General features: G+C 47.3%; 2 protein-coding genes across 5 annotated transcripts in view; both read left to right on the top strand.

Annotated features, from left to right (window-relative positions):
• The first annotated feature begins 751 nt into the window (after positions 1 to 751).
• On the top strand, positions 752 to 21291 carry pld1b (phospholipase D1b). 3 transcript variants are annotated; one of them, XM_029528943.1, is made up of 26 exons: positions 752 to 839; positions 9117 to 9287; positions 9390 to 9553; positions 9899 to 10041; positions 10123 to 10234; positions 10323 to 10388; positions 10469 to 10527; positions 10625 to 10717; positions 10797 to 10949; positions 11055 to 11204; positions 11565 to 11648; positions 11986 to 12067; positions 12257 to 12367; positions 12572 to 12754; positions 12842 to 13052; positions 14011 to 14139; positions 14218 to 14336; positions 15312 to 15425; positions 15520 to 15630; positions 16008 to 16096; positions 16368 to 16481; positions 16713 to 16762; positions 17321 to 17455; positions 18128 to 18281; positions 18643 to 18760; positions 18961 to 21291. In XM_029528943.1, the coding sequence occupies exons 2-26, from the start codon at positions 9149 to 9151 to the stop codon at positions 19183 to 19185; spliced, it is 3108 nt and encodes a 1035-aa protein (XP_029384803.1). In that variant the 5' UTR covers positions 752 to 839; positions 9117 to 9148; the 3' UTR covers positions 19186 to 21291. The 3 variants fall into 3 exon arrangements, with proteins under 3 accessions (XP_029384803.1, XP_029384804.1, XP_029384802.1); XM_029528944.1 differs by lacking the exon at positions 752 to 839 and adding an exon at positions 3446 to 4278; XM_029528942.1 differs by lacking the exon at positions 752 to 839 and adding an exon at positions 4419 to 5838.
• Positions 21292 to 24007: 2716 nt separating this feature from the next.
• tnikb (TRAF2 and NCK interacting kinase b) overlaps positions 24008 to 27888 on the top strand; it is a 34732-nt gene continuing 30851 nt past the window's right edge. Inside the window, exons 1-2 of one of the 2 annotated variants that reach the window (XM_029529605.1) lie at positions 24008 to 24262; positions 27001 to 27066. In XM_029529605.1, the coding sequence (XP_029385465.1) occupies positions 24206 to 24262; positions 27001 to 27066 (123 nt within the window). In that variant the 5' untranslated portion in view covers positions 24008 to 24205. The remainder of the gene's footprint in view (positions 24263 to 27000; positions 27067 to 27888) is intronic. The other variant, XM_029529604.1, reaches the window with a different exon arrangement.

Genomic DNA, 27888 nt, shown 5'->3' with positions numbered 1-27888 from the left:
CTGCATGCCAGAACAAAGACCGTCAGTGTTCACAGGCTGCTGTAAATAAAAGATCTTTGATCAGACACATCTGCAGTGAAGCTGCTTTAAACAGACAACTTCATTTTTAAACTTTTCTTTATTCTGAACTTCCATGAAAAGGTCATTTTGCATCTTTTTGCTCTGTGAGTTCATTCTGTGTGTGTCTGTCTGTGTGTTTGTGCATGAACCCCAAGAATCACTTCATTGATTGACACAATTAAAACTAACCCTGGCTGAAAGGAGAAGTGGGCGTGGTCTAACTGAAGAAACCACTGTGTTCTCAGATGAATCAAGTTACCCAGAAAAACAACGTTATCCGGAAATAAGACCATTTCCCCTTCAGAATAAAGGAGGGCTATTGGACGTGTGTCTTTTTTGTGTAAAAAAAAATAAATCAAAACAAACTATTTATTAAAATGCATTTATTAAGTTCATTCATTCGGGAATCCTTCATGTGGTTTTAGTGGTTTTAATAAAGTACTCTACTTATCTATCATCCACCTGTCTGTCTTTCTCTGTCTCTGGCTCTCTCTCTCTCTCTCTCTCTCTCTCTCTCTCTCTCTCTCTCTCTCTCTCTCTCTCTCTCTCTCTCTCTCTCTCTCTCTCTCTCTCTCTCTCTCTCCCTCTCCCCCCCCCCACCTCTGCCTGTCTGTCTCTCAGCAGTCCTGCTGGTGTTTTATTTTGACAGGGTGAAGGACGGTTTCCTGTCGTAAGTGTCGGTGGCTGTGGTCCGGATCGTTGGTGGTTTTGGTCTCCGGCTCTTTGCGCCTCAGCTCAGTCAGACCAGGAGCTGCGACAGCCCCGCTTCACGTCAGGAGGTAAGAGCAGTGTGTGTGTCCGTGTGTGTCCGTGTGTGTGTGTCCGTACCTTCACGTGTGTTGCAGTGTGTTTGTGCGTAAAGCGCCTTTTACGGCTCGCTGCTGTTGGTGCGTAAAGTTTGCGCAGAGCTGCCGATGCGATTTTTGGCATGTGGAGGCATCCGTCCTCTGCAGAGGTCGGTCACAGCATCCCCCCGGTGTGTGTGTCCGTGTGTTTTGTTGTTGTTGTTGTTGTTGTTGATGATGTTGATGTTGATGTTGATGTGTGGAGTTGGGCAGGTTGACGAAACCAAACCGAATCCGAATCTGGAGGTTTTTACTGAGGAGGACCAGAGCGGGTCAGACCGGTACTGAGGTGTGTGTGTGTGTGTGTGTGTGTGTGTGTGTGTGTGTGTGTGTGTGTGTGTGTGTGTGTCTGCCCTGTCACAGCTCGCTCCTTCCTTTTTCTCATTACGATTTAGCTACATTCAAACCAACAACAAAACCACTTCCTTCTAAATCTACACAAAACAACAATAACCACACTCACTAAGTCGAATAATTCAGTTTATTAGGGACAGCTGAAGTTGACCTGTGTGTTTGTTGGTCCAGGGATTGAACCGGTCTTCCTGGATGGATTGATTCCATAAAGGTGAATTAATTATTAATGTTGTGTGTCCGTGTGTGGATCCGGTTCGTGGCTCCAGGTGAACAGACCGGCAGACCTGGTCTTCAGGATGTTTCTCAGACTGTCACATCTGCAGTTTTCCTGGTGTTGGAGTTGAGGATCTGTGATTTCTGCTCATTTCTGACACAGTGTGAGTCTTTGCTGGATGACTTTGTGGTCACTTTGTTGTGTGGCCATTTTGTCATCATTTGGAGTCTCTTGTTAAATATATCTGTTATTCATTACTTCAATTTTTCATCTTCATTTTGTGTCTTTTTGAGTCTTTATCTGTTTATTTTGCCTCCATTTGTCAATTTTTGGTCATCTGGTATCTATCTTTGTGTATTTTGTGTGTCTTTGTGCTCCTTTGATTACTGCTAGCAGCCCCTTCACAGTCCTAAGCCACATAAGCCCAGACCTCATTTTTGCACAAACTCCTTTATAGTTGTGTTGCAATGGTGTTGTGGTTTGGCTGTAAGAGGTGAAAAACATGGTGTGTGTGTGTGTCTGTGTCTGTGTGTTCTTGTAATAAGATGGCAGGAAGTGTAATCACCAGGTCTGAGAAAATAAAGAAGAAGAGGAAAAGGGGGAAATTACATTTTCACCTAAAAGTGTGTGTACTTATTCATGAAATAAGTCTTCGAGCAAACAGTCAGCAGCAGGGGAGCGTGTAATTGACTTTGTGGGTGTGTTTGTCATCTTGTACACATCACACAGCCACACAAACTGATAGGACAAGAAGAGTTCAAGGGGCAGCAGGCGGGGTGGGAGAGCTGCAGCCTTTAGTCAATATTACCTGCAGTAAAGGAGAAACAGTGTAAAATCCTTAAATGTAGTCAAATCCAGGTGATCATCCGAATCAGCTCTGAAAAAAAAAGCTGCTGAAGTCTGAGCAGACGTTGTGTCCTTAAACGTGATGCGACTGTGTGTGTCAGGTTTAAAGTGATTATTGTGGAACCAAAAGGTCACAGGTTTGATCTCTGCGTGTCACATTAAATTGATCGTTCCTCCCGTCGAACACTTGTCTTCATCAGGTCAGGATCAGACGAAGTGGCCGCCACAGGAAGTCTCTGTTAAATATCAGCCATCCATCTCAGTCTGGGTCTTATTTTTTATGCCGAAGACAAACTAACCGGCAGCTCCTGATGTGATCCAGAATCATCTGGAGGACTGATCCTGCACTGAGACCAGTTTAAGCAAATCTTTTATGTTAAAACAGTCTGTTTAACTTTTACAGTCAGTAATAACAAAGTTTAAGATAACCAGGCCTGACAGGAAGCAGAACAGACTCCAGCTGTGTGTGACATGAGGACACACATTCACACTTTTTTAATATTCATTCATTATATTTATTCATCATGCCTCTCGCTCCTCAGACGGTTTATAATATAAAAAAAACAAAGATGCCTTTACTGATACAATAAATAAGAGCGTTTTCACCTTTTCCCATAGACGTAGAGCCGATCGGAGGCTGTTGGACTAAAATCAGCTGTGACGCTTCAGCCTCCTGCTCATGATGTTAGAATGAAGATTTGGAATGTGGAGGGAGTGTCGGCTGCATGCCCTGAATGTCTCAGTAAATTACACACACACACAGTGTGAGTCCACGATCATGATCAGCTGATGGGGACAGAGATATAAATATGAGTCTTAAGGTCGGGTAGAAATCAGCATGGTGCACACATACAGCGCAATAAAACAAGAAAGAGGAAGTGTGTGGCGAAGCGGCGCTCACATGTTCCAGGATGATGTGATGTTCACCCAACTTTCCTATCAGGTAGAAGTCAGCGTTGTTCATGGCACGTTATTAAATTCAGGGCGGGCCAAGATGTGTATGTAGAGTCACAGGAGCTCGGCTCTGAAGGACACTTCAGATTATTTGGGGACTTTACTTCTGTTTTTCCATTTTAGGAAACAGTTTTGGCCTCAGAGCGAAACATCGAAGTGGCACATGAAGATGAAGTCAAACCTGTGCCGCCCTCCTTCCCCTTGAAACTACGACACTCCCCAGAACTGGAAATACGAGGCTGAGCGAAGTCAACGCTCCTCTACAAATATTTTTACTGCTTCAAATTCTTCAGTCCGTTGTGGTCTTTCCTTGTGTGACAAAGGTTATCTCCCTTTTTCTTCTGTGGAGTCACAGTTGAATATTTAATGTTAAAAAGATTTAACAGATTTAAGGTCATATCTGACTGTCGACACCCAGAAGGACACGTGTTGTACGAGTACAAGTGTCAAAGCTTAAGTTTCCTCAGACATCTTGATTATCTGAAACCAAATTAGGAGGAGTATAGCCCCGCCCCTAACCCCTCCCCTTCCCCTCTAAATGAACATCATGTTGTATTTCAGAGGAGGAGGGACATTTTCCCATAGACTTCACCACAGTCTGACTGCGGTTGGCCCCTGCTGATGGAGGAGTAAGCCCACGTTAGTAAACCGTCTAATGGGTGAACTGGTTTTCGTGGCTTCACAGTCATCAGGTCGATGGGTTGGTGCAGTGGGCGGAGCCAAGCAGCAGGGGGCGGCGTGACATCGTGTCTCTGTGAGGCCTGATGTTGCTCCGATGTTTGAGGGATCAGAGCTGCTGTGTGATGATGAGTCAGCCTTTTGGCTCCAGAAGTGTTGAGAAGAAGAAGAAGCTCCAGTTCAGAAAAATCTTCTTTTGTTTTGACATTTCACCAGACTGAGTGTTGATCAGGAGCAGGAAGTGACATCATCCACACCAGGTGTCATCTTTTTAACGTCGTGCTGTCTATACTTTCACATCGGTCACCTCCTCCTCGACTCTAAACTGTGAGAGCTTCACATTGTTCAAATCTTTGATTTGAAATGTTTCTATAAACAATCAAAACCATTTGTTGACTTTTATCCGGCTGGAATATTTCCCGCCATGCTGAAGAATGTCTCAGCAGTCTGTGAGTTCACTTTCTCCTTCTTGAGTTCTGAGACGTCGCTGTAAATGTGATGAAAATCAAACCATCGCTCTGACGAGGTGTATTTGTTCGACGTGCCGAGGAGAAATAAAAGAAAGAAGAATGAAAAAGTTAAACGGAGTTTTTAGCTCCGTGACAGTTTGGGCTGTTTCCATGGCAACACATCAGGCTCAGAACAGACACAATCACAGTCCATCATCATTCCAAACTGGTAAAAAGCTGTTGGAGGGGGTGTTGATGAGCAGATCTGCCTCCCTCCATGACTCTCCCCTCCATCCATTCAGCCCAGTTTCTGCAGTTTGTGTGTGTGGGAGTCTGGATGCTTTGGCCCTTCTCTGGAATGTCAACAATGAGTCATGTCGGCCGTTCGTCTCAGGGCGGGAGCTGCTCAGGCCTTCACACACACACACACACACATTTGTACTAGTTCAGCCTGTTTCCTTCAACAGTGTTCGCTCACGTGTCTTCGACCTGATACCGGCTCCAGACACACCCTCTTTAAAGCATCATGCTGACTGACAGTTTTTAACAGCAGCAGATTATCTGCTTCTTTCTGTCTTGTGTGATCAGAAACTGATTTTTGCAGCAGCAGGAGTCACCTCGGACTGTTTCTCTGTTAGTTCATGACTTCTGGCGAAATAAACCGTCACTCGATTGATGAATCTGCAGATTAATTGGCAGAAAAATAAAGTGTTTCATGGAAATTAGCTGAAAGTTGGATAAATGGATAAATCATTGTGGAGTCAGCAGAAGGTGGAGGTGGTCATTTGTCCCTCTAAACCTAAACACTAAACCTTTGTTGTGCGTTTGTGTTACTTCCTGTATCTGCAGACTGTGATTAACATTAAATCAAGAATGCAACTAATATTTTTTTTGAATGATTGTTGCCTTGATGAGCTGATCGGTTATGAGTTTTCAGAAAATAGCGAACAGTTCTTCGAGCTTGAAGTCACATTTTAAAAGTTCTTTTCTGTGTTTGTATTTTTCAAAATGAGTCAAATGAGAATGAATGAGAACTGAATGAGAAAACGACTGAGCAACAACTAGTTGCCCCTTTAACGCAGACAGGTGCCCCCCCCACTGTCCCATTGGCTGTCTGCTTCTCCTTCCAGCCAATGGCGTCGCCTCCCCTCCTGCTGCGTCCCACCCAGCTGAGTCCAGGTCCGGGCAGTCCGGTTCTGGGCGGCACTCAGCTCTCAGCCTCCAGACCGCCCGCCGGAGCTCAGTGCACGTGTGTGTGTGCGCGTGTGTGTGTGTGTGTGTGTCTGTGTGTGTGTGTGTGTGTGTGTGTGTGTGTGTGTGTGTGTGTGAAATGAGCAGCAGCTTTCTGTTTGTGTTTGTTTTGTTTGACAAAAGGACATTTCAGGGAAGTGGAGACATGATGATGATGATGATGGGTTCCACTCAGTCTCGGGCTCAGGTTAGTGAATGCCGACACTGCAGAGGTGTGTGTGTGTGTGTGTTACTGCTGGAAACTGATATATTGACCATCAATAAAGTAATATATTGATCTTTTAGTGTGTAACATATTAACAATATCAATGGAACGATTATCTGATTAACAGAAAATTCATTAACAACTGATTTTCATTCATAAAGAGTATTCAGTGTAAATTTAACAGACAACATTTGATTCTAAATGAAATGTTTTCATTATCATTGTTATTTCATTATTTAAAAGATAATATAATTATGATGATAAATGCTGAATCCTACTTTCATTCCAACGCAACACAAAGAAATTGTGGCAGTGAATTGTAGGTTTGATTTCTTCTGATTTCTCATCCTTCAGATTTACACTGAATAGGTTCTAGTGATTTTATTTGCATAGTTATATTTAGAAGTGGTTAAACCTCCGTCTCGTCTAATTTCAGTGACAGAAGCCAAAGTGTGTTTTTAATCAGTTACATGATTTAAAACAAGAAAACAAGAAGTTGGTCAATGTAGAGAAAAGAGGAAGAGAATGGAGTGTGTGTGCGTCTGTGTGCGTGTCTGTGTGTGTGTGTGCGTCTGTGTGCGTGTGTGTGTGTGTGTGTGCGTCTGTGTGTGTGTGTGCGTCTGTGTGTGTGTGTGCGTCTGTGCGTCTGTGTGCGTCTGTGCGTCTGTGTGCGTGTGTCTGTGCGTCTGTGTGTGTGTGTGCGTCTGTGTGCGTCTGTGCGTCTGTGTGCGTGTGTGTGTGTGTGTCTGTGCGTCTGTGTGCGTCTGTGCGTCTGTGTGCGTGTGCACTGAGCACTCACAGTAATTGGGTGCAGTGTGTGGGTCAGTGTGGGCTCATCAGTCGGCAGCCAGGCGGCAGGCTGTGGAGTCCACACACACTCAGTCTGCAGTAATCACTGAAAGCTTTGCTCCTTTTCTGTTTTCAAGGTTAGTGATGAAAGTCGAGTCCCTTTAATGGCTTCAGGCTCAGACATTAGTCCAGAATAGATGTTTCACTTTGAGACAAACGGCTGTAACAGCTGAGAGATGCAGGTCTGAGGGGCGACGGTGGAGACCAAACACAGAGCGAACAGACTCACAGTGGACTCGAGGGTCTGAGGGGCGACGGTGGAGACCAAACACAGAGCGAACAGACTCACAGTGGACTCGAGGGTCTGAGGGGCGACGGTGGAGACCAAACACAGAGCGAACAGACTCACAGTGGACTCGAGGGTCTGAGGGGCGACGGTGGAGACCAAACACAGAGCGAACAGACTCACAGTGGACTCGAGGGTCTGAGGGGCGACGGTGGAGACCAAACACAGAGCGAACAGACTCACAGTGGACTCGAGGGTCTGAGGGGCGACGGTGGAGACCAAACACAGAGCGAACAGACTCACAGTGGACTCGAGGGTCTGAGGGGCGACGGTGGAGACCAAACACAGAGCGAACAGACTCACAGTGGACTCGAGGGTCTGAGGGGCGACGGTGGAGACCAAACACAGAGCGAACAGACTCACAGTGGACTCGAGGGTCTGAGGGGCGACGGTGGAGACCAAACACAGAGCGAACAGACTCACAGTGGACTCGAGGGTCTGAGGGGCGACTGTGGAGACCAAACACAGAGCGAACAGACTCACAGTGGACTCGAGGGTCTGAGGGGCGACGGTGGAGACCAAACACAGAGCGAACAGACTCACAGTGGACTCGAGGGTCTGAGGGGCGACGGTGGAGACCAAACACAGAGCGAACAGACTCACAGTGGACTCGAGGGTCTGAGGGGCGACGGTGGAGACCAAACACAGAGCGAACAGACTCACAGTGGACTCGAGGGTTGGACTTCAGGCCCGCTCAGAGATGGTACTCTGTGTTTGGTTAGTACCACCGAGGCATCTGAACGTTCTGAGGAGAGACAGAAAAACATACAACGTGAGCTGAAGTGTGTTTTATCAGTGTAAAATATCTCTGCGTGTTTCACTCTGTACTCACCCAGAAGTTGGTGTGCGTGTTTGTGTCACAGTTACAGTAAGTGGAGGCAGAGTCGTGCTGAAATATGAGATTTCCTCTGCTAACTATGTTTCTGTCCTTTTTGTCCTTCTTCCCCTCGTGTTCTTTTTATTCCCACGTTCCTGCGTCACCGGTTCCACTGGCAGTTATTGTTGAGGTGTCTTTGGACACACCTCGGACGCACTTTCACACACTTCTCTGTCACAAAGACACACTTGGTGCAGTGCAGGTGATGGTAGACTGTGTTTGTTTGGTCGTGTCATCAGAAAGGTGCAAATCTAATTTGTTTGAATTTGCAACGACAAACATTCTCAGTAACCATGCGTGATGCAGGTGTTGGGTTGTGTACGCACACAAACGTTTCGTCCTCACTGTAACAGCCTGGATTCAAATGTGTGGCCTCTGGGGGGTTCGTACCTGTGACTGGTGGAGCTGATGTTGTTGGGGGGGGGGGAGTGAAAGCAGACAGATCAGGAATAAACTAAAGTTTAACTTTTTGGAGAAGCAAAGCTTCAGTGATTTATTTTTTTCACTTAGAAATCCAGCTTTTGAGAGTTTGTGCGTTAGGAAGTGAGTTCAGCGACCAACAAACTGTGGGCCTGTTTGGAGCTTTAAGATATAAAACAACCAAAACGACCAGGAGGACACACAATATGACTGCAGACAAAACACAAAATACGTTCTAAGAACAATACAATGAATGCAAAGACACACAAACAAAGAAATGACCACAAAGATTCACAACATTATCACAGAAAGGCTTCAAAGTTGGGCTTGGCTGTCTTGCTGTTGTGTAGGAGGAGCGGTGAGTCTTTTGTATGAACGAAGAGGATTGCCTGAAGGGATTTTCTCACAAAGTGACCCAGAAACATGAATGTGACGATGAGTTCGGCTCAGAAACGAACATGCAATGAGGAAAGAGTTCACATGAAAAAGTGTGTGACAAAGTTTACATTCAAATTTGAAGCAGAATTTTAATCCCATCCAGATTCTCACTGATCTGCTTCATAAAGTTTCATTTAAAATAGGATCGGATCCGGATCAGCAGTTTGGTTTCCTCCGTGCAGTCGTGTGTGATCTGTTTGGTCTCTTCCTGTCAGACCCCTCGGAGGTTTCACTTGTTCTCTTCATGAACAAGTGAAACCTTCAACTTCTTCGGTTACACATTCACTCAGCAGATTAACACGTGTTTGTGTGATCACTTGTGTTGCTGACTTCTGGGAAAGCGTCATTAAAGGATGTGGTTCACGTCTAACACCTCACCTGTCTGTCCAGGTGAGCCCCCGGCTCCACGCTAAGTGCTAACCATGCTGCGTCATACTGAGCCGACCTCCAGCACCCTGCAGCTGGTCGCCAACGATATGAGCGGCATCATGGAGAAGCTGGACACCCGCGAGCTCGACCTGGGAGATGGGGAGTACGACACGACGGACATAAACACCCCAGGTGGGTGACGCACATCAGCTGCTGCTACACGATCACAGTGTGTGTGTGTGTGTGTGTGTGTGTGTGCGCGTGCCTTTCCTTAATGTGATATCTGTTCTCCAGGGGAGCATCTGCCCTTCATGCAGATCTACCACACTGTGGGCTTCAAGGAGCCCCAGGCCAAAGTCTTCCTGTCCTCCCCCATCACTGCCAAGATCCTGGAGGTGGAGCGCTTCACCTCGGCCCAGGACCGGTTCAACATCACCACGCAGAGGAGCGTCAACAAGGTGCCCCCCCCACACACACTTTCCTCACATAGCTGCCATTTTTCCCATCAGCCTGTTGGAGGTCGGTCACTGAACTTTAACTACAGCTACGATCTGTCTGTCTGTGGAGCGTCTAAAAGCCTGTTTGAACAGCTAACAGAGTCTTACCAGGAGTTTTAGTCGTCGTGTTTATGAGACAAGAAGCTGTGAGAAATAACAGAACAACAGCAGCTCTGAATGCAAAATGATGACTTCAGTAAAAGAAAAGAAACTAATGAAGAATGATCTCTGGAGATGAGGGTTCATCCCTCACTCTCGGTTTCTACTCTCCTGAATATCTGAGTTTGCTGTCTCCGTCCTGTTCAGTCGTTGCCGGCGGTCTTTAAGATCGAGCTGAAACACGGAGAGTTCACCTGGCTGGTGAAGAGGAAGGAGAAACACTTCATGGAGCTCCACCGAGAGCTCCGGACCTACAAGACCTTCATGAGGCTGCCGCTTCCATCACGCAGGTAAACGCCACCGAGCTCTGGGATTGGCCTCCTTTAGAGTTCAGGTGAGATGGGTTTAAACGCCTTCCATTTCCCCCGCAGTCACACGATAAAGAGGCAGACGGCGGCGAGGAACGAGGGGCGGCAGATGCCGAATCTTCCCAGAGGAGGCGGAGACGAACTGGCCAGAGAGGAGCAGGTGTCCAGTCGGAGGGTACGAGGCCGCCACTCACCTGTTTCTCGCTCACATTCATACCTGTCCATGCTTAATGGGGTCGATATTTGTTTCTAACTTTTCACAGAAACAGCTGGAGGATTACTTGAATAATCTGCTGAAGATGCCGATGTACAGGAACTACCACGCTACGGTGAGAACCAGGAGGTTCAGTCAGGTTTCCATCTTGTTCCAGTCCTGAAAAATGACTTAGTTCTGTTGGATTCTTGTCAGATGGAGTTCATTGATGTGAGCCAGCTGTCCTTTGTCCACGACCTGGGACCAAAAGGCTTGTAAGAGCAACGTCTTCAAACTTTATTCATTCTTGATAGCCGACTTGGCCAAAACAGTGCTCTTTTTGCGGGAACATAAAAAATCTTTGTATTTCAGAGAAGGGATGGTGCTGAAGCGATCCGGCGGGCATCGGATCCCCGGCCTGAACTGCTGTGGCCACAGTAAAATATGCTACCGCTGGTCCAAACGGTCAGTTGGACACACAAAGGCGTATTTAACCGACAGACAAAAGTGATAAAAAGTTGATGGTGTGTGTCTGTGTGGACAGCTGGCTGGTGGTGAAGGACTCCTTCCTGCTCTACATGAAGCCGGACTCAGGCGCCATCTCCTTTGTGATGCTGTTTGACAAAGAGTTCGGCATCAAGATGGATTCCAAAGACACAGAGACCAGACATGGCGTCCGCATCGACAGTCTGTCCAGGTCCGAGAGAAACGTCTACTTTGAAAACCTGATATTAAAAACTGCATCCATGTCCACCTTTGACATATTTGTTGTGTTGTTGTGTTGTTGTGTGCGCGTGTGCAGGTCTCTGGTGCTGAAGTGCACCAGCTACCGACACGCCCGTTGGTGGGGTCAGGTCATCGAAGACTTCGTCCAGAAACAAGGCTCCGCCTTCCTCACCGACCACCGCTTCGGATCCTTCGCCAGAGAGGAGGAGAACATCCCCGCCAAATGGTAACCATGACAACCAGCCGACACTGGCCAGCAGCGATGAATTCAGGTGGATTTTGTGAGTCCTGGAGTCAGGCTGGGCTCACATGAGGAGACCACAGAACCTGATCCTTTTCCTCCCACTGATCTAAAAACATATCGAGACTCTGAGCCTGAATGAGGGAAACAGCTTGTGTGTCTGTGTGTGTGTTTGTGTCTCGCTGGAGTAACCCAACACAAAGAGAGGGAAAGTGAGCCTCGTTTTGCTTATCACCTGTCCTCCTGCTGGGCAACACTATACTGTGTGTGTGTGTGTGTGTGTGTGTGTGTGTGTGTGTGTGTGTGTGTGTGTGTGTTTTCACGTGTATTTGGGTGTGTCTGCAGGTACGTTAACGGGAAAACCTACATGGAGGATCTGGCTGATGCTCTGGAAGAAGCTAAGGAGGAAATTTTCATCACAGACTGGTGGTGAGTGTGTGAGTGTGTGTGTGTGTGTGTGTGTGTGCGCGCGTGTGTACCTCTGTGTGCACTGAATGAACTTGGCCGTCACCTCCAGAGGAGATTTTCTGGTCAAACAGATCAGTTACAGACTGCTGTTACACAAGAACGCACACTCACACATATCCAGACTTCAGGTGTGTGTGTGTGTGTGTGTGTGTGTGTGCTTTTGTGTAATTTATTGACAGATGATTATGTTGGTGAGCTGCAGAAAAATGAGATGAAACATTAATTAATCAGTAAAAATAAAAATGACTGGAATGATAAGATTCAGTTCCCTGTGACGTCTCGGCCTCTTTGTCTCCAGGTTGAGTCCGGAGATCTTCCTGAAGAGGCCGGTGGTCGAAGGAAACCGCTGGCGCCTCGACTGCGTCCTGAGACGTAAAGCGGTGAGCGAGAAACTCCTGATGCCGCCGTCGTCTTCATCCTCCTGCATTTTAAATTCTATTTCTTAAAGACAATTTGAATTTGATGAGTCATAAAATACGGCAGTCAGACACTTTCACAATAAGATGGCATTACTCGTGATCATGAGCTCCTCCTAATTAATCCATCCACTTGTGTTGTTGTTTTTGTAGCAACAAGGAGTTCGAATCTTTGTGATCCTGTACAAGGAGGTGGAGTTAGCTCTGGGCATCAACTCAGGATACAGCAAGAGGACGCTGCTGCGACTCCACCCCAACATCAAGGTCAGTGTCCCGCCATCACGTCACCCAACGGCTCCTTTAAATCCGTCAGCTGACCGTCAGCCATCTTCTTTTATCCCGAAGATGGGGGCTTTTCCCATACACTTCAATACAGTCTGACTTCAGACCCGGTGTCAGAGTTGATAGAAGGCAGGTTTATTGGTGTCACGTCCATCAGTCAACTGAAACGACATGTTTGTTCACCAGGTGATGCGTCACCCGGATCATGTCTCGTCTGCCGTCTACCTGTGGGCTCATCACGAGAAGATCATCGTCATCGACCAATCGGTGGCCTTCGTGGGTGGGATCGACCTGGCGTACGGACGATGGGATGATAAGGAACACCGCCTGACAGACGTTGGGAGTGTGACTCTTTCTCACTTGGAGCAGGTCCAGAAAGCACTTTCTGTTTTCTGTCATTTTCGTGACTCTTTATTTGAACTTGTGCTGACCGACGTTGGCGTTCACGGTTCGCAGGCCGCCGCAGCCGCAGCCACCTCCACCAGTCAGGTGGTCCCATCCAACGGCAGCAACGGGAAGACGATCTTTACGGTGACAGACTCGGCGGACCAGCCCAGGCTGAAGGGGCAGGGCCGGCTGAAGAGGACCAGGTTCAGCATCAAGAAACGGCTGCAGAGACACGGACTGGCTCAGGCCGACAGCGACAGCGACCTGGAGACTGAAGAGCGTGAGTGTGACACAAAAACACAGCCCACACAGACGAAGGCTGACTGACTGGCTGACTGGTTGGTTGGTGTACCCAGCAGCAGGCTCTGGGGCCGCCCCCCCGCCCCAGAGCCTCTGGATGTTCTGTCCAGGTTGGTCCAGCAGCGTCAGCAGCCAGCACGGTCTGATCCCCAGCAGGTTGGCAGAATCAGCCGCTCCCATCGGCCAGAGTCCGGCTGGTGAGTCGGGCTGCGGGTCTAAACCCTGCCGGGCCCCCGGTCTGGACTGATGTGGTTTTCATTTGGACCTTTGACCTTTGAATGTGTGTGAAGTGGGACAAAGGTCGAGCTCAGTGAGTCGATCTGACGAGGCTCAAAACTTTCCTTTTAACAGACACATGAGCCAGAATCGTGTTGGTTTTCAGTCCGAGCAGCAACAGAAGAAAAGCTGAAATCTGTCAGCAGCTGCTGATCATATAAATCTGCATTCACATTCATTCAAACATTTGATATATGGATTAATTTGGGGTCAAATAGATCAGCAAATGAATGATGAAGTAAACTTCTCTCAGACAACAGCAGCCAAATCGGCAGGAAATTAAACCTCAGTCATCACTCGTCCTTTATTTCCTTTTCAGACGTGTTCTCACACGTGCAGGTTTTTATTAGCTGCTGTTTGTTTGTGTTCGTCCTGCTGATGTAACAGACGGGAAGAGTCGGAGAGCAACGTGAGATTAGATGAGTCTACGATCCAGTCACTGACATCAGTGTAGTCATTCATTGCATGCTTATGTTGTGTTGTTGTTGTTGTTGTTTGTCGTGTCAACCAACCTGATGAAATGAGGGATCAAATGGTTCATTATGGGATTACTGAAGTCAGATAAACGGGAAAAAACTGCAGAGTCCTGAGTCTGAATTTAGGATTCTGCTGGTCCTCCGAAGGTTTTTGACAAAAGGCTGGATGTCCTTGTGTGTTTTCAGGAAGCGGCTCAGTGCGAAGTCTGCAAACGGGAGTTGGAGAGCTGTTTGGAAATGCTCGGTTCTGGCACGGGAAAGATTACTGCAACTTTGTGCACAAAGACTGGATCCAACTGGAAAAACCTTTTGATGGTGCGCAGAGTTTAACTTTCAATATGATGCTTTTTATTTCCCGCCCTCGTCGTCACATCCTCCTCTCTGCTCTTTTAGATTTCATAGACAGGCATACGACTCCCAGAATGCCTTGGCACGACATTGCCTCCGTGGTTCATGGGAAAGCAGCACGGGACGTGGCCAGGCATTTCATCCAACGGTGGAATTTCACCAAGGTCAGAGGTCACACTGCCATTGAGTCAGGCCGAGTGAATGTTTCCTACCTCTGGAAAACATCAACTAAACTGCTGTCTGTCCATGAATCTGTCTCTGCAACCTGAATGTGAATCTGTCTCTGCAGCCTGAATCTGTCTCTGCAGCCTGAATCTGAATCTGTCTCTGCAGCATGAATCTGTCTCTGCAGCATGAATCTGTCTCTGCAGCCTGAATCTTTCTCTGCAGCCTGAATCTGTCTCTGCAGCATGAATCTGTCTCTGCAGCATGAATCTGTCTCTGTCTCTGCAGCCTGAATCTGTCTCTGCAGCATGAATCTGTCTCTGCAGCCTGAATCTGTCTCTGTCTCTGCAGCATGAATCTGTCTCTGCAGCCTGAATCTGAATCTGTCTCTGCAGCATGAATCTGTCTCTGCAGCCTGAATCTGTCTCTGCAGCCTGAATCTGTCTCTGCAGCCTGAATCTGTCTCTGCAGCCTGAATCTGTCTCTGCAGCCTGAATCTGTCTCTGTCTCTGCAGCATGAATCTGTTTCTGCAGCATGAATCTGTTTCTGCAGCATGAATCTGTCTCTGCAGCATGAATCTGTCTCTGCAGCATGAATCTGTCTCTGCAGCCTGAATCTGTCTCTGTCTCTGCAGCATGAATCTGTTTCTGCAGCATGAATCTGTTTCTGCAGCATGAATCTGTTTCTGCAGCATGAATCTGTCTCTGCAGCATGAATCTGTCTCTGCAGCCTGAATCTGTCTCTGTCTCTGCAGCATGAATCTGTCTCTGCAGCCTGAATCTGTCTCTGCAGCCTGAATCTGTCTCCGCAGCCTGAATCTGTCTCTGTCTCTGCAGCATGAATCTGTTTCTGCAGCATGAATCTGTTTCTGCAGCATGAATCTGTCTCTGCAGTTGTGCATATCCTTGTAGGGGAAAGCAGTGTGATCTAAACTTCCCATAATGCCTTAGTTTTGACTCCTTTTCTCTCCCAGCTGGTGAAGCCAAAGTACCGTGCTCTGTCCTACCCGTATCTGCTGCCCAAGTCTCACACCACGGCCGGAGAGCAGCACTACCGGGTCCCCGACTGCATCCCCACCAAAGTCCAGGTTGGTGCTGTGTGAGCGCTGTTCTGAGTCACAGGTCTGAAAAACAAAAACACACATCATCTCCCTGTTTCACCTCCCGTCTTCCCTTTCCCAGATCCTTCGCTCAGCGTCCGACTGGTCAGCTGGCATCAAATACCACGAGGAGTCCATCCACAACGCCTACATCCACGCCATCAAAAACAGCCAACACTTCATCTACATAGAGGTGCTCATCCTTTGACTTTGAGAAGGGTCTTTAATCTGCCCCTCTGGAGGATTCAAGCCTGAATACGTTCCTCTGAGTCCTGCTTACACATCGGACTTAGATGTGGTCCCTCAGACCTCAGATCCTCGGCCATGAGTCCACCGAGGTTTGCTGCACAGCCCTCATTACAGGAACTCTGAAGTTAAAAACTTTAATTATAGTTCACGTAATATAAACCTGTGAAATCAACCTCACTAAATGGAAATGACCAGAGCAGAAAGAGATTTCTGTAATGAAGGGGGAGTTATATTTATACAGATAATAACAGATGTTTAATTGAACCTTATTCTGCTGAGCAGGACACAACGCTTCATGAGCAACATGTTTGTTTTCCTCAGAATCAGTTTTTCATCAGCTGTGCAGACAACCGGCATGTTTTCAACAAGATAGGAGACACTATTGCTGAGCGCATCATCAGAGCACACAGGTGACCCACACACACACCTCCTAGCTGCTGAAATTGTTTTGTTTATGACTCAGTTCCTCTCTCTTTGTGGTGTTACGGAGCTGTTGTGGAGCTAATCATGGCATAAAACCACAGAGATACCTCTGAGACGGATCTGGACTCCAGGAGTTTGTCGGGTCTTTGTCCTTGTCAGAGTTCAGGAGCACTGAATTTTCTTCATTAGTCCTCCGAGGCCTCCGTCTCAATAACATCGAGCTGTTATCATGAAAAATCTGTCTTCATGTTTTTTCAGGGAGGGTAAAAAGTACAGAGTGTACGTTGTGACGCCTCTGCTTCCTGGCTTCGAGGGTGACATCAACACTGGGGGGGGCAGCGCCCTCCAGGCGGTCATGCACTTCAACTACAGGTGTGTGTGCACCTTTGTGATAACCCCACCTGCTGTTTGGGGACATCCTGGAAGAGGCCTCTGATAGATTACTGCCAGTTATTACCCTGCTTCTATTTTTTGTGTGTTTGTGTGCGTTCCTGTCACGTTGTTGAGTCAACACTGGACCCTCCACATGCAAACACACTGACACACCAACAATTGCATTGAGAGGAATGTGAAGCTGCAGCTGATCCTGTTTTGTCCCTGCAGGACCATGAACAGAGGAGAACACTCCATCATCTCACAGCTCAGGAGAGAGAGTAAGTCCGACATGTCTGTGTGTGTCTGTGTGTGTCTGTGTGTGCACGTGTGTACACGTTAGAACATTTAGAGGTTATTAATAATGAATGTCATTATATGAATCAGAAATTCTGCTACAAATGTGACCTTAAAGAGTAAGGTGTTTCAGCTGCCCGGCTACAGAAGTGACCTCTCCAACATTAGTGTGTTTGTCTGGGATGGAGAAATGGTGAAGGTGTGCACCCTGCAGTTTTTCTGCTCAGTGAACACACCGTGCTGGATAAATAAGAGCAGACGTACGGAGTCCTGTAATATACGGACAGACTCGGTCTGTCATTAAAGCTCCAGCTCTGGTCTGAAGAGAAAACCCACAATGTTTCCCAAAAAAAAAAACCCAATGATGCACATCTGCAGAGCGGTTTTCTGTATTTTAAGATAAGAGTCTTTAATCAGACTGCTGGTTTCTCATGTTTCACTCCATAATATCAAATCACGCTCCATTTTTAACTCTGAACTTCAGTTTGAGATGGAAATCAAGTCGATGAAATGATCTAAAAACAAACTTCTCCTGTTTCCAGTGGGAGACCAGTGGATTAACTACATCTCCATAACTGGTCTGAGGACTCACGCCGAGCTGGAGGGGAAGTTGGTCACCGAGCTCATCTACGTCCACAGCAAGATGCTCATCGCCGATGACAACACCGTCATCATCGGTAAACGCGCCTCACTCACCAGGCGTTCAGCCGCTGTCGGTGTGGTGGCTTGAATTTCTCCACCGGCTGACATTACGAGATTAAAAGATGACAGATGTAATGAAATATTCCCCCCCGTCAGGAGCCTGAACATGTATAATGAAGGAGCAGGAAACAGGAGCTGCAGAGAGCGATGCTTCCATCCCTCATGTCTGATTCAGTTTGTCTGATCAGAGGGAACGTGCTCTTTCTTTGTCGCCTGTTTAGTTTTTCCAACTTCTCAACCTTTGCAGCTGCAGCTAACAAAGGTGTTTGGATAGTGTTGGAATTTCAAAGATAAAACAAATCTTTTATCTATTTTTATTAATTAAAACAACATCAGTGATGAGTCCAGTAGAAATTTGAAGTCGAAGAGCCGATTGTGGAAAAAGGAAGTTATGTACATGTGATGAATTTGATTTGGACAAAATATCACAACTAAGATAAATTTAAAAACAAAAATGATGATGGATAAATGAACACCTCATCTGAACAGAACCATTAAGACTTTAGATTTCTAACATCTTTTTGTGTGCAGCATTTTTGATTGAATCTAAAGTCCTTTTGTTTGTTGAGGAGTCTGAACTTCACAGATGTTGAAGCGCCATCTGGTGGAATCTGTCATCTCCTGTTTGTCCTCTTCTGCCGCTGCAGGTTCTGCCAACATCAACGACAGGAGCATGCTGGGAAAGAGGGACAGCGAGGTGGCAGTGATTGTGGAGGACTCAGAGACGGTGGCGGCGGTGATGGACGGGGAGCCGTACCAGGCCGGGAAATTTGCCCTGCAGCTCCGACTTGAGTGCTTCAAGTACGGAAACATCCTGAACATATAATATAACATACAGGATATTTATGTTTCATTTGCAGCAGTGATGTTTTTATTTACAGATCATTTCTGGTAAAAAGGTCATTTATGATTCTGACAGCGATATCTGAACATGATACTTCAGTTTAGTTTATTTTACTTCTTTATTCTCAAAGCAACATTTCATCATTTCCTGTTTCTCCAGTTGCCAAATATATGAGTTTGTAATTTCCTGCGGATTTGAACGCTTCCTCTCCATGTTTCCAAATGTCTCTTTACAAAAACAGATATAGTCAGAGAGAACTGAAGTGTACGGGTCTTGATTTATTTGCTCAGTAAACGTTTTCTTTCTCTGATCTCTCAGGATGATTCTCGGCGCCAACACGGATCCCACCATCGATGTGTCCGATCCAATCAGTGACCAGTTCTACAAGGAGGTCTGGATGGCCACCTGCGCCCGCAATGCCACCATCTACCAGAAGGTTGAGTCATATTTCCCAAAGCAGCGTACCACGTCACCCGTTTTATGTTACTGGGTGAACATTTTTAGATTTCTGAATTGATTAGCGACACACAACCCTGCTGAAAAAAGATGCATGATTAACCTCTGACAGAACTTTCAAGCATTTTTAATGATCTTTGTTCTTCTGCTTTGCTCCCGGACTCTTCCACCCTCTTCCAGGTTTTCCGCTGTCTGCCGTCCAGCGATGTCCGTAGCAACCTGGAGCTGGAGGGCTACCTGGCCAAACTGGGCCTGGACAAGGAGGACCCGGCACGCGCCCACGAGGAGCTGAAGAAGATCCGCGGCTTCCTGGTCCAGTTCCCGCTTCAGTTCATGTGCGATCAGAATCTGCTTCCGCCCATCGGCTCCAAGGAGGCCATGGTTCCCATGGAGGTCTGGACCTGAGACGGAGCGGGACAGACTCACCTGTGCATTCATGTGTTCATGTGCATCATGTAGGAGGCTGCTGCTGAACCGACCTGCTGCCATTTTGGAGGTTTTAGTGGCTGCTCAGGCTTAATTTTTACTCTGCTGTTACTCATCATCTAAATTCACACCACCTCAGGTCTGGCCATCCAATCAGCAGCTGTGTACTGCGGCGGATTTGGCCACAGTTTGGTTGCCAATGTCGCTGAGACACTTTCTCCTGTCGCAGTAGTTAGAAACAAAAATCAGCAGAACAGCTGAAGTTCTCAACGTCAGCAGCCTACATCGCCTCCAAAATGGCGTCAGCTGTGGTTTGTGGCGAAGCCTTTGTGCTGTCCGTTCCACTGAATGCACACCAGTAACTTTCGATTACATAGACATCAACTGCTCATAACTCACATTCAACACACAAACTAAACACAAAGTCGATCAGCAGACGGACAGAAGAACTCTACAGTGCCTGAAAAACTGGGCCTCATGTTTACGACAACAAGAAGAGAGTGTGGAGCGATCCGGCCCAAACTATCACTCTCTTATCTCCTCTGTTCTCTAAAAACACTATGCAACATCTGGAGGGCTGGCGAACGCAGCTCTGACTGTTCAGTGTTGAGATTTAAAAAGACACTAACACTGATGCAGAGGAGGATGAAGAGCTGCTTTCTAACAACAACAGGAGGAACTCTTGGAACTTTGCTTTTAATGTTTATGTCAAACATGGAATCCTAAGTGCCAAAGGAGACGGACTGCGGCCTGATGTTCACTCATTCATTTACATTCCTCATACTGTGGATGCTACGTTCAGCCTCAAGTGACCTGTTTTATACTCTGGTCTTTTTAATTCCTTTGGCTGTGCTTTATTTTATACATTGTCCTAACGATTTCCTGGAGGTTTTCTGGAAAGATGAAAAATACACCAATTTGGTCCTAAATTTAAGGAAACAGTTTATTTACTCCAAGAATTCAACCCTTGAAGTTTTCAGTTCTATGGAAGCTGCCAGGAAATCACAGTTAAATGTTATCGTTTACAGATTGGATGGTAAACTTTATATGTTGGGGAGTAAAGTAAAGTAAAGTGTGGATTTTATTCCACCATTAGCACCCAAGTGTTCTATACACATTTAAATCCACGTGTTGTTTGCTTCAGCCTTGAAGAAGCAGTAAAGTCATAAATTTAGTGTAATTTGGGATTTTGTTGCGGGGAACATGTCAGGCAACAGGTCCACTTTAAATGGGGAAAATAGGGCAGTTTGTGTTTGTAGTTTGTTTCAGCTGCAGACCAAAAGCCTGAAAATTCAGTTAACACACTAATAAACATTCAGCTTTTAAAGAAAACCCACCTGAATCACAGAGAGCTCACATTGCTGTCTGGATGCCTGCTGCCTGACTTTCACTCAGTGTCTTCCTGGTTTGTCTGTGTATGATCTGCATGATGCTGTTTTGTGCTGTTGAGCTGACTAAAGATGCATCGCAGACGTTACCTGCAGCTGACAGCATGACAGCCGCTCGATGCCATTAAGCATTACAGACTGATGCATGAGCCCTGCGAGCTGAACGGTTTCCCTTAAAGCCATGGAGTTTGTTGAAGCTAAAACGTGTGCCTGTCTGCCAGATATATCTGACACCTCTGTATTCTTAGTGTTTTATGGAAATGGGCCCCAGAACATGTTCTTCTTTTCAAGCTTCCTCTCTACCTCCCCGTGTTTCTACCTCCTGCCCCGGCTGATTTCATCGTTCCGTTCCAGATCATGAACTAAAGAAGCCTGTTTAGACCAAAATCAGAAACTGTGAAAGCAAAGAAGGTGAAATTCATCTTCATTACTTTTAACAGATGGTTTCTTATTAATCTATTCAGAGCACATGGATTCATAAATGGGCCTGGAAACTGGAGGTTGATGAAACTCTGTGCCGTCCCGTCCCGTCCTCTCCCCCTCTGGCTTTAACCACTGTGTTTCTATGAAAATGCACTATTTGCACAGACTGATGTTTTTTCTTGTGGGGATCCCTAAATTAATGATCTGCAGTACCGAGTCATGTGTCGCTTTTTTTGTGAATTGACGGAATAAATAAATGAGGTGTTGGATCTCATCTTCTGAGTTTAAATTCAGCTCATCTGTACATCAGGGATGTTTCGAATGCTCGAGTGAAATATCTTTTGTAATGACAAACGCACAAACTGGAAAAATCACCTTTGATATCGACAGTAAAACAAACGCTGCTGTATTTTTTAAAAATATCTCAGTTTCCAGGCCAGTTAAATAAAATACCCTGATTTTTAAATATATGAAGATATAATTTAAAGTCATGATGGACGACTTACAGATATATAATAATGTGAGCAGTTGGTTAAAAGTGCTCCTCATGAGGTGAGTATTATTTTATGAATATTATTAATAATTAGCTCGCATCAGTACTGTTAGCTCGCTAACTAGCTAACTGCGCCGTCTGCCCTTCAGAAAATGGCGTCCAGATAACCAGCTGAGTGGGAATCATGCTGCTGATGGCTGACACGGTTTTTAACCTGTTTTCATTTTTTAGATTTTAAAACAGAAGGTGGAGAACCTGCTGCTGGTTCCAGCTCAGGTCGTGGCCCAGCTCCAACGCCTCAGTCACATGTTCACATCGTCTTCATTTTCCTCCCTGTTCCTGCCTGGTTTGTAAACCTGAGGAAGTCAACAACCAATCAATGAGGAATGGAAGTTCTCTTCATCCAAGAGCGAGCTCCATCCAGAGACCATGAGATGTAGAAGAATTGTGATTCTTCCTGTCAAACTATCTTCAATTACAAAACAACAACATGAATAGAGACAAAATGAAAATGTTCCAGATCCATCCGCCTGAACTGACTCAGGAATGAAGTCAGTCTTAAAATGTTGAGATTTTATTGTGCAGTCAGTGAAATGACACTCCGGCCCACATCTCCTCTGGGTGGCGCCACAGAAACACCATTTTCAGCAGAAGGCTCCAGATCTGACCTGACTGACGCTCTGATGGAGGTCAGGAGGCCTTCAGGTCACCTCGGACTCAGGTGTGACCTGAGAAATGACCTCACTGACGCTCCGATGGAGGTCAGGAGGCCTTCAGGTCACCTCGGACTCAGGTGTTTCCTGAGAAATGACCTCACTGAAGCTCCGATGGAGGTCAGGAGGCCTTCAGGTCACCTCGGACTCAGGTGTTTCCTGAGAAATGACCTCACTGACGCTCCGATGGAGGTCAGGAGGCCTTCAGGTCACCTCGGACTCAGGTGTTTCCTGAGAAATGACCTGACTGACGCTCCGATGGAGGTCAGGAGGCCTTCAGGTCACCTCGGACTCAGGTGTGACCTGAGAAATGACCTCACTGACGCTCCGATGGAGGTCAGGAGGCCTTCAGGTCACCTCGGACTCAGGTGTGACCTGAGAAATGACCTCACTGACGCTCCGATGGAGGTCAGGAGGCCTTCAGGTCACCTCGGACTCAGGTGTTTCCTGAGAAATGACCTCACTGACGCTCCGATGGAGGTCAGGAGGCCTTCAGGTCACCTCGGACTCAGGTGTGACCTGAGAAATGACCTGACTGACGCTCCGATGGAGGTCAGGAGGCCTTCAGGTCACCTCGGACTCAGGTGTTTCCTGAGAAATGACCTGACTGACGCTCCGATGGAGGTCAGGAGGCCTTCAGGTCACCTCGGACTCAGGTGTGACCTGAGAAATGACCTGACTGACGCTCCGATGGAGGTCAGGAGGCCTTCAGGTCACCTCGGACTCAGGTGTGACCTGAGAAATGACCTCACTGACGCTCCGATGGAGGTCAGGAGGCCTTCAGGTCACCTCGGACTCAGGTGTGACCTGAGAAATGACCTCACTGACGCTCCGATGGAGGTCAGGAGGCCTTCAGGTCACCTCGGACTCAGGTGTTTCCTGAGAAATGACCTCACTGACGCTCCGATGGAGGTCAGGAGGCCTTCAGGTCACCTCGGACTCAGGTGTGACCTGAGAAATGACCTGACTGACGCTCCGATGGAGGTCAGGAGGCCTTCAGGTCACCTCGGACTCAGGTGTTTCCTGAGAAATGACCTCACTGAAGCTCCGATGGAGGTCAGGAGGCCTTCAGGTCACCTCGGACTCAGGTGTTTCCTGAGAAATGACCTGACTGAAGCTCCGATGGAGGTCAGGAGGCCTTCAGGTCACCTCGGACTCAGGTGTTTCCTGAGAAATGACCTGACTGAAGCTCCGATGGAGGTCAGGAGGCCTTCAGGTCACCTCGGACTCAGGTGTGACCTGAGAAATGACCTGACTGAAGCTCCGATGGAGGTCAGGAGGCCTTCAGGTCACCTCGGACTCAGGTGTTTCCTGAGAAATGACCTCACTCTTTGTGTTTTTAGTGTTTCTTAACGCAGCCTTACCTTTCTGTTCCTGAAACGGGACAATCGTGTCTCAGGGGACAGCAGAGTGTGTGTTTACACCTTCAGGGGGTTCTGGGTTAGTCAGGTAGAGAACAAGTCACCTGTCCTTCTGAATAACGACCTGAATCCATGAAACCTACGACACACTTTAAATCTTAATCCTCAGAGAAGTTTGTGTTTTTGTTTTTTTTTATTCCAAACTGATCAGAACATAAATAAAGTTTGATGACGATAAAATGAGGCATAAAGTATGGAAATGGCCCCCTGGAGGGTATTTGTCAGTTTAAACCGGACCTCAGGGTCAGTTGGATTGATTGCCACTGAGGTGTGTGTCTGTGTGTGTCTGTGTGTGTGTCTGTGTGTGCAGTGGGCGTCTCTGTCTGTAGCGCAGCCTCCTCACAGGCCACTCCCGGGAAGCGCGCTGCTGTTCCGGCACACGGACGGACGGACTGACGGTGTGAGTCGGCCCCTCCTCTCTGCAGATCGGCGGTGTCGGTGGAGACATGTAGCCGGGGACCGAGCGGCCTGAGCGGCATGTAGCACCTGGAGCCTTCGCACGCTTTTCCGGGGATCGTCGAAGCCGTGAGCGGGTTGAGCTCCGAGTCAACCGACGGAACGATGGCGAGCGACTCCCCGGCGAGGAGTCTGGACGAGATAGACCTGTCCGCGCTCCGGGTAGGTGTCCCGTGCGTGTGCGTGTGCGTGTGAAGCCGGGGAGCACCTGTCCTCCCTGACGTGCGTGTGCGCGTGCACTGCGCTGATGGAGTGTGCTCATGTGGCCTGTTGTTTGTTGTTGTTGTTGTGTGTTTTTTTTTATAATTGGGTCGTGATGTAATCAGGCCGCGAGCTGCTGCTGAGGAGGAGGATGCGCGTGCGTGCACATGCATCCACGCGCGTGCGTCGGATGGCATAATGGAGCGCGTTCTGTGTGTGCGATGTGGGGCAGATGTTAAGCTGCTCACACACACACACACACACACACACACACACACACACACACACCGTGATGCAGAGGTGACAGATGCACGCGCACGCGCACGGACCGTGAATAACAGAGACGATAAACCGCAACAGGAGCGAGTTCCGCCATTTCGTGATGTTGTGGCGACAGCAGCATTGCATTGCAGTGGCTGTTTGTGTGTCTGTGCGCGTGTGTGACGATAGGAGGTGTGCTGAAGGAATGTGTGTGTGTGTGTGTGTGTGTGTGTGTGTGTGTGTGTGTGTGTGTGTGGGGCAGAGACTAATTGTAGATTCACAGAAATCTAAACTTGAATTTCATTTGTGGATTTAACATGTGCTCAGTCCAGCAGCTGGAGGAGTCACCTGTCTCTTAGAGAGAGAGTGTGTGTGTGTGTGTGTGTGTGTGTGTGTGGTTTTGTGTTATTGTGCACAGCTGTTCTTTCGTTTCTCCTCCTTCTGCCTGCTGCTTATGCAACACAGTTGTACCTGCAGAGCCACAATCAAGTCTGGGCATGATCTACGGGTGGGACTGCATGTCTGTGTGTGTCTGTGTGTGTCTGTGTGTGTGTCAGAGACAGGGACACACACACTGTAGGACAAAGAAAGGCTGATAGAAGGATGGGGAGCCATGTGCATGTTGTAAAAATGTGAATCCTTGCGCTCTCCCTTCGCGGCATGATGAGTAGAAATTAGGTCACGAAGGACGGAGCAGAGAGAGCTGGGGGAAACATTTCAGCGTGACGCAAAGCCTGTCGCAAGCACACACACAGACCCACACACACACACACACTTCCTGTGGCTGCAGAGCGTCACATCCCAAATGATCTCTTCATGATTGCTCATGTAGTCTGACCCTTCATCACCTCCCCTCCCTCCTCCTCCTCGCTGTACCTCCCATCAGGGCCGAAGTCTTCATCCTCCACGCTGACAGACTCTATTCTGAAATATGTCAGCGACGGGCCGGGGACAGTATTAATAGCTGTTAGAGTCTTGACAGAGCTCCAGATGAGGACACACGGGTCACAGCCTTGTTATTCTCTGTTAGCTCGTGTCCTTTTCAGACGGAGTGGAATCCGTTCGGCAGGAGGGGGGTCGGATGTCCTGCCCCGGTCTCCTCTTGTCACTTTGAGAGGTGCTGAAACACGAACGCACCTGAAAAAGAGTCCGCCGGGTCAGAACAGACTCTGACAGAAATGATCCTGGCTGAGCGAGCTCTCTTTGGGATTACACACAGCATCCAAATGTTGTACGTGCAAAGCTCCAAGCTGAAGCACAAACTAGATCTCAGTGTGTGTGTGTTGTTGTAACCAGAGTGTGTGAACGATTAATAGAAACGTTAAATTGAATGATTCGGTTTAGGACCTCTGTTGAAGTGAGGCCAGAAGAAAGAGTCTGTAGTTTGTCTCCACTACAAACAACAAAAAAACTCCAGAAAGTCCAGGTCCAGGTCCACGATCAGGAAGGTTCAGCTGGATCATTCTGGGGCATGGAAGCCACAAAACATCAATCCAAGATTTATTCTCAAATAATCCCCCCAAAATGTGCATGTAAACACGAAGGGGAAGAAAACACACGATGAGCAGGTGAGGCAGATGGCTCCGCCCACCCTGTGTCTGTTTCTTCAGGTAGTTCTATATCATCTGTGGCACGAGACGCCGGGCGATAAAATGTTGAATATCTGTCAAATGTGAAATCAAGCAGCTTTTCTCACTCCTCCAGGCTTCAATGTGCTTCTGTTTGACCTTGAGTGAAAAGGAACGCAGCTTTTTGAGATAATCCCGTTCAGGAGGCTCCACTCTAACAGTCCTAATGCTCTCCTGTGGCCCGCTGTACGCTAACAGACACACACCTAAGCTAATACCAAACACACACAGGTATGCTTAAAGATCAAGATATGTGTTTTGGGAGGTTTAGTGAATTTTAATCAGCCTGTAGATAAGATTATCTCTTGTGTGTTGATGTGTGTAGCTCAGTGTGTGTTGGAATTTGCCTTCCGGCCTCAGGCAGTCTGCAGTAATCCTGTATGGGTGTTTCTGCGGTCATTGTCAGAGGGCCGACGCTGCTTAATGGAGGATTTTATACTAAAGTAACGACACACACATTTTTAACCTCACTGACCTCCGTCACACTGAAGCTCTGCCACCTTCTGGGCTCGGAGAAAAACTGGTCGGCTAGACCAGAGCCTGGAAAACGAGCTGAATCAGTCTGGGCTCAGATGGGGGGGCTGTACAAGGCAATACTACAGCTACACAATGAATAGGCATTGGTGTGTGTGTGTGTGTGTGTGTGTGTGTGTGAGAGAGAGAGAGCGAGAGTGCATGAAGGTCAAATTCCACCTTAAATACCAACATCCATCTTGTGTCCAGTTTGGTCAGAGTTATGTTTCCCTTGAATAACTTTTCCGTTTTGCCCCACTGTCTCTCTCTCTCTCTCTCTCTCTCTCTCTCTCCCAGGACCCAGCTGGTATCTTTGAGCTGGTGGAACTGGTTGGAAATGGAACATATGGACAGGTCTATAAGGTAAGACGTGATAATCCTGAGCTTCCTCTGTTTTTATGATTTACCGCAGCGTCCGGAAAATCAACAGCTTTTTCTTTTCATACATAAATGTGATTCCTTGAAGTCCCTCGACTCTTCAGAAACCTCCAGCCTGATAATGAGACGAGCTGCAGGATGTATAAGTTGACCTGATCACTGATAAACAATCCCTGCTGCACATTCCTTTTCATGTTAGCTGCGACAGAAAATTAAGGTTAATTAGCTCCAGCTGATGATGTTTGTCTGTAACTTCTGCTGTTCTGCTGACTTTTGGCTGTGCTGTGAAGTAGCGTGGGATCGTGGGAGTTGCTGTTGTTCAGGAGGATTTGATGCTGCCGGACTCGTCCTCTGACGTCTCCTGTGTCTCTTCCCGCAGCGTCCGTCGACAGTTAGTGTTTTAGATACAAACGGAACAGGTGGTTCATATCTTATTATTTTGAGGCTCCTGTTGGATTGTTGGTCAGATGGGCTGTTTGCTGCTTTGGTTTTCTAATCTCTCATTTCCTCGTTTCCTGTTTGGTCACTGATATCTGACTGCAGTGGCACCTTTGAGATGATATGACATCAAAAATCACTGACTTCTGTGGTTTGACTTCATTGTGATGATGTAAGACCTTAAGTCAACCTCATACGTCTGATGGCTTTTACACCTTCTGATGCAGAAAACAGAAAAGACGAACATCCCTTAATAATCATGACTCAGGTTTTTGTTAAACCTGCTAAAGGATGTCTTGGCTGCTGTACCGGACAAATGAGGCGTCACCTCTTCCTGGTCTCCTTTGGAACTCGATGTCCAACTTTTAG

Source organism: Echeneis naucrates, chromosome 20 (assembly GCF_900963305.1).
Source record: "Echeneis naucrates chromosome 20, fEcheNa1.1, whole genome shotgun sequence".
NCBI lineage: Eukaryota > Metazoa > Chordata > Actinopteri > Carangiformes > Echeneidae > Echeneis > Echeneis naucrates.
Note: the sequence above shows the minus strand (reverse complement) of the source record. Positions and strands in the feature narration are given on the sequence as shown.

Bases quoted from the DNA above. Each gene is read 5' to 3' on its own strand.
- pld1b (XM_029528943.1), top strand. From the start codon at position 9,149: ATGCTGCGTCATACTGAGCCGACCTCCAGCACCCTGCAGCTGGTCGCC. The intron at 11,649-11,985 runs GTGAGTGTGTGA...CTTTGTCTCCAG, and splicing joins ATTTTCATCACAGACTGGTG to GTTGAGTCCGGAGATCTTCC. The intron at 12,068-12,256 runs GTGAGCGAGAAA...TTGTTTTTGTAG, and splicing joins GCGTCCTGAGACGTAAAGCG to CAACAAGGAGTTCGAATCTT.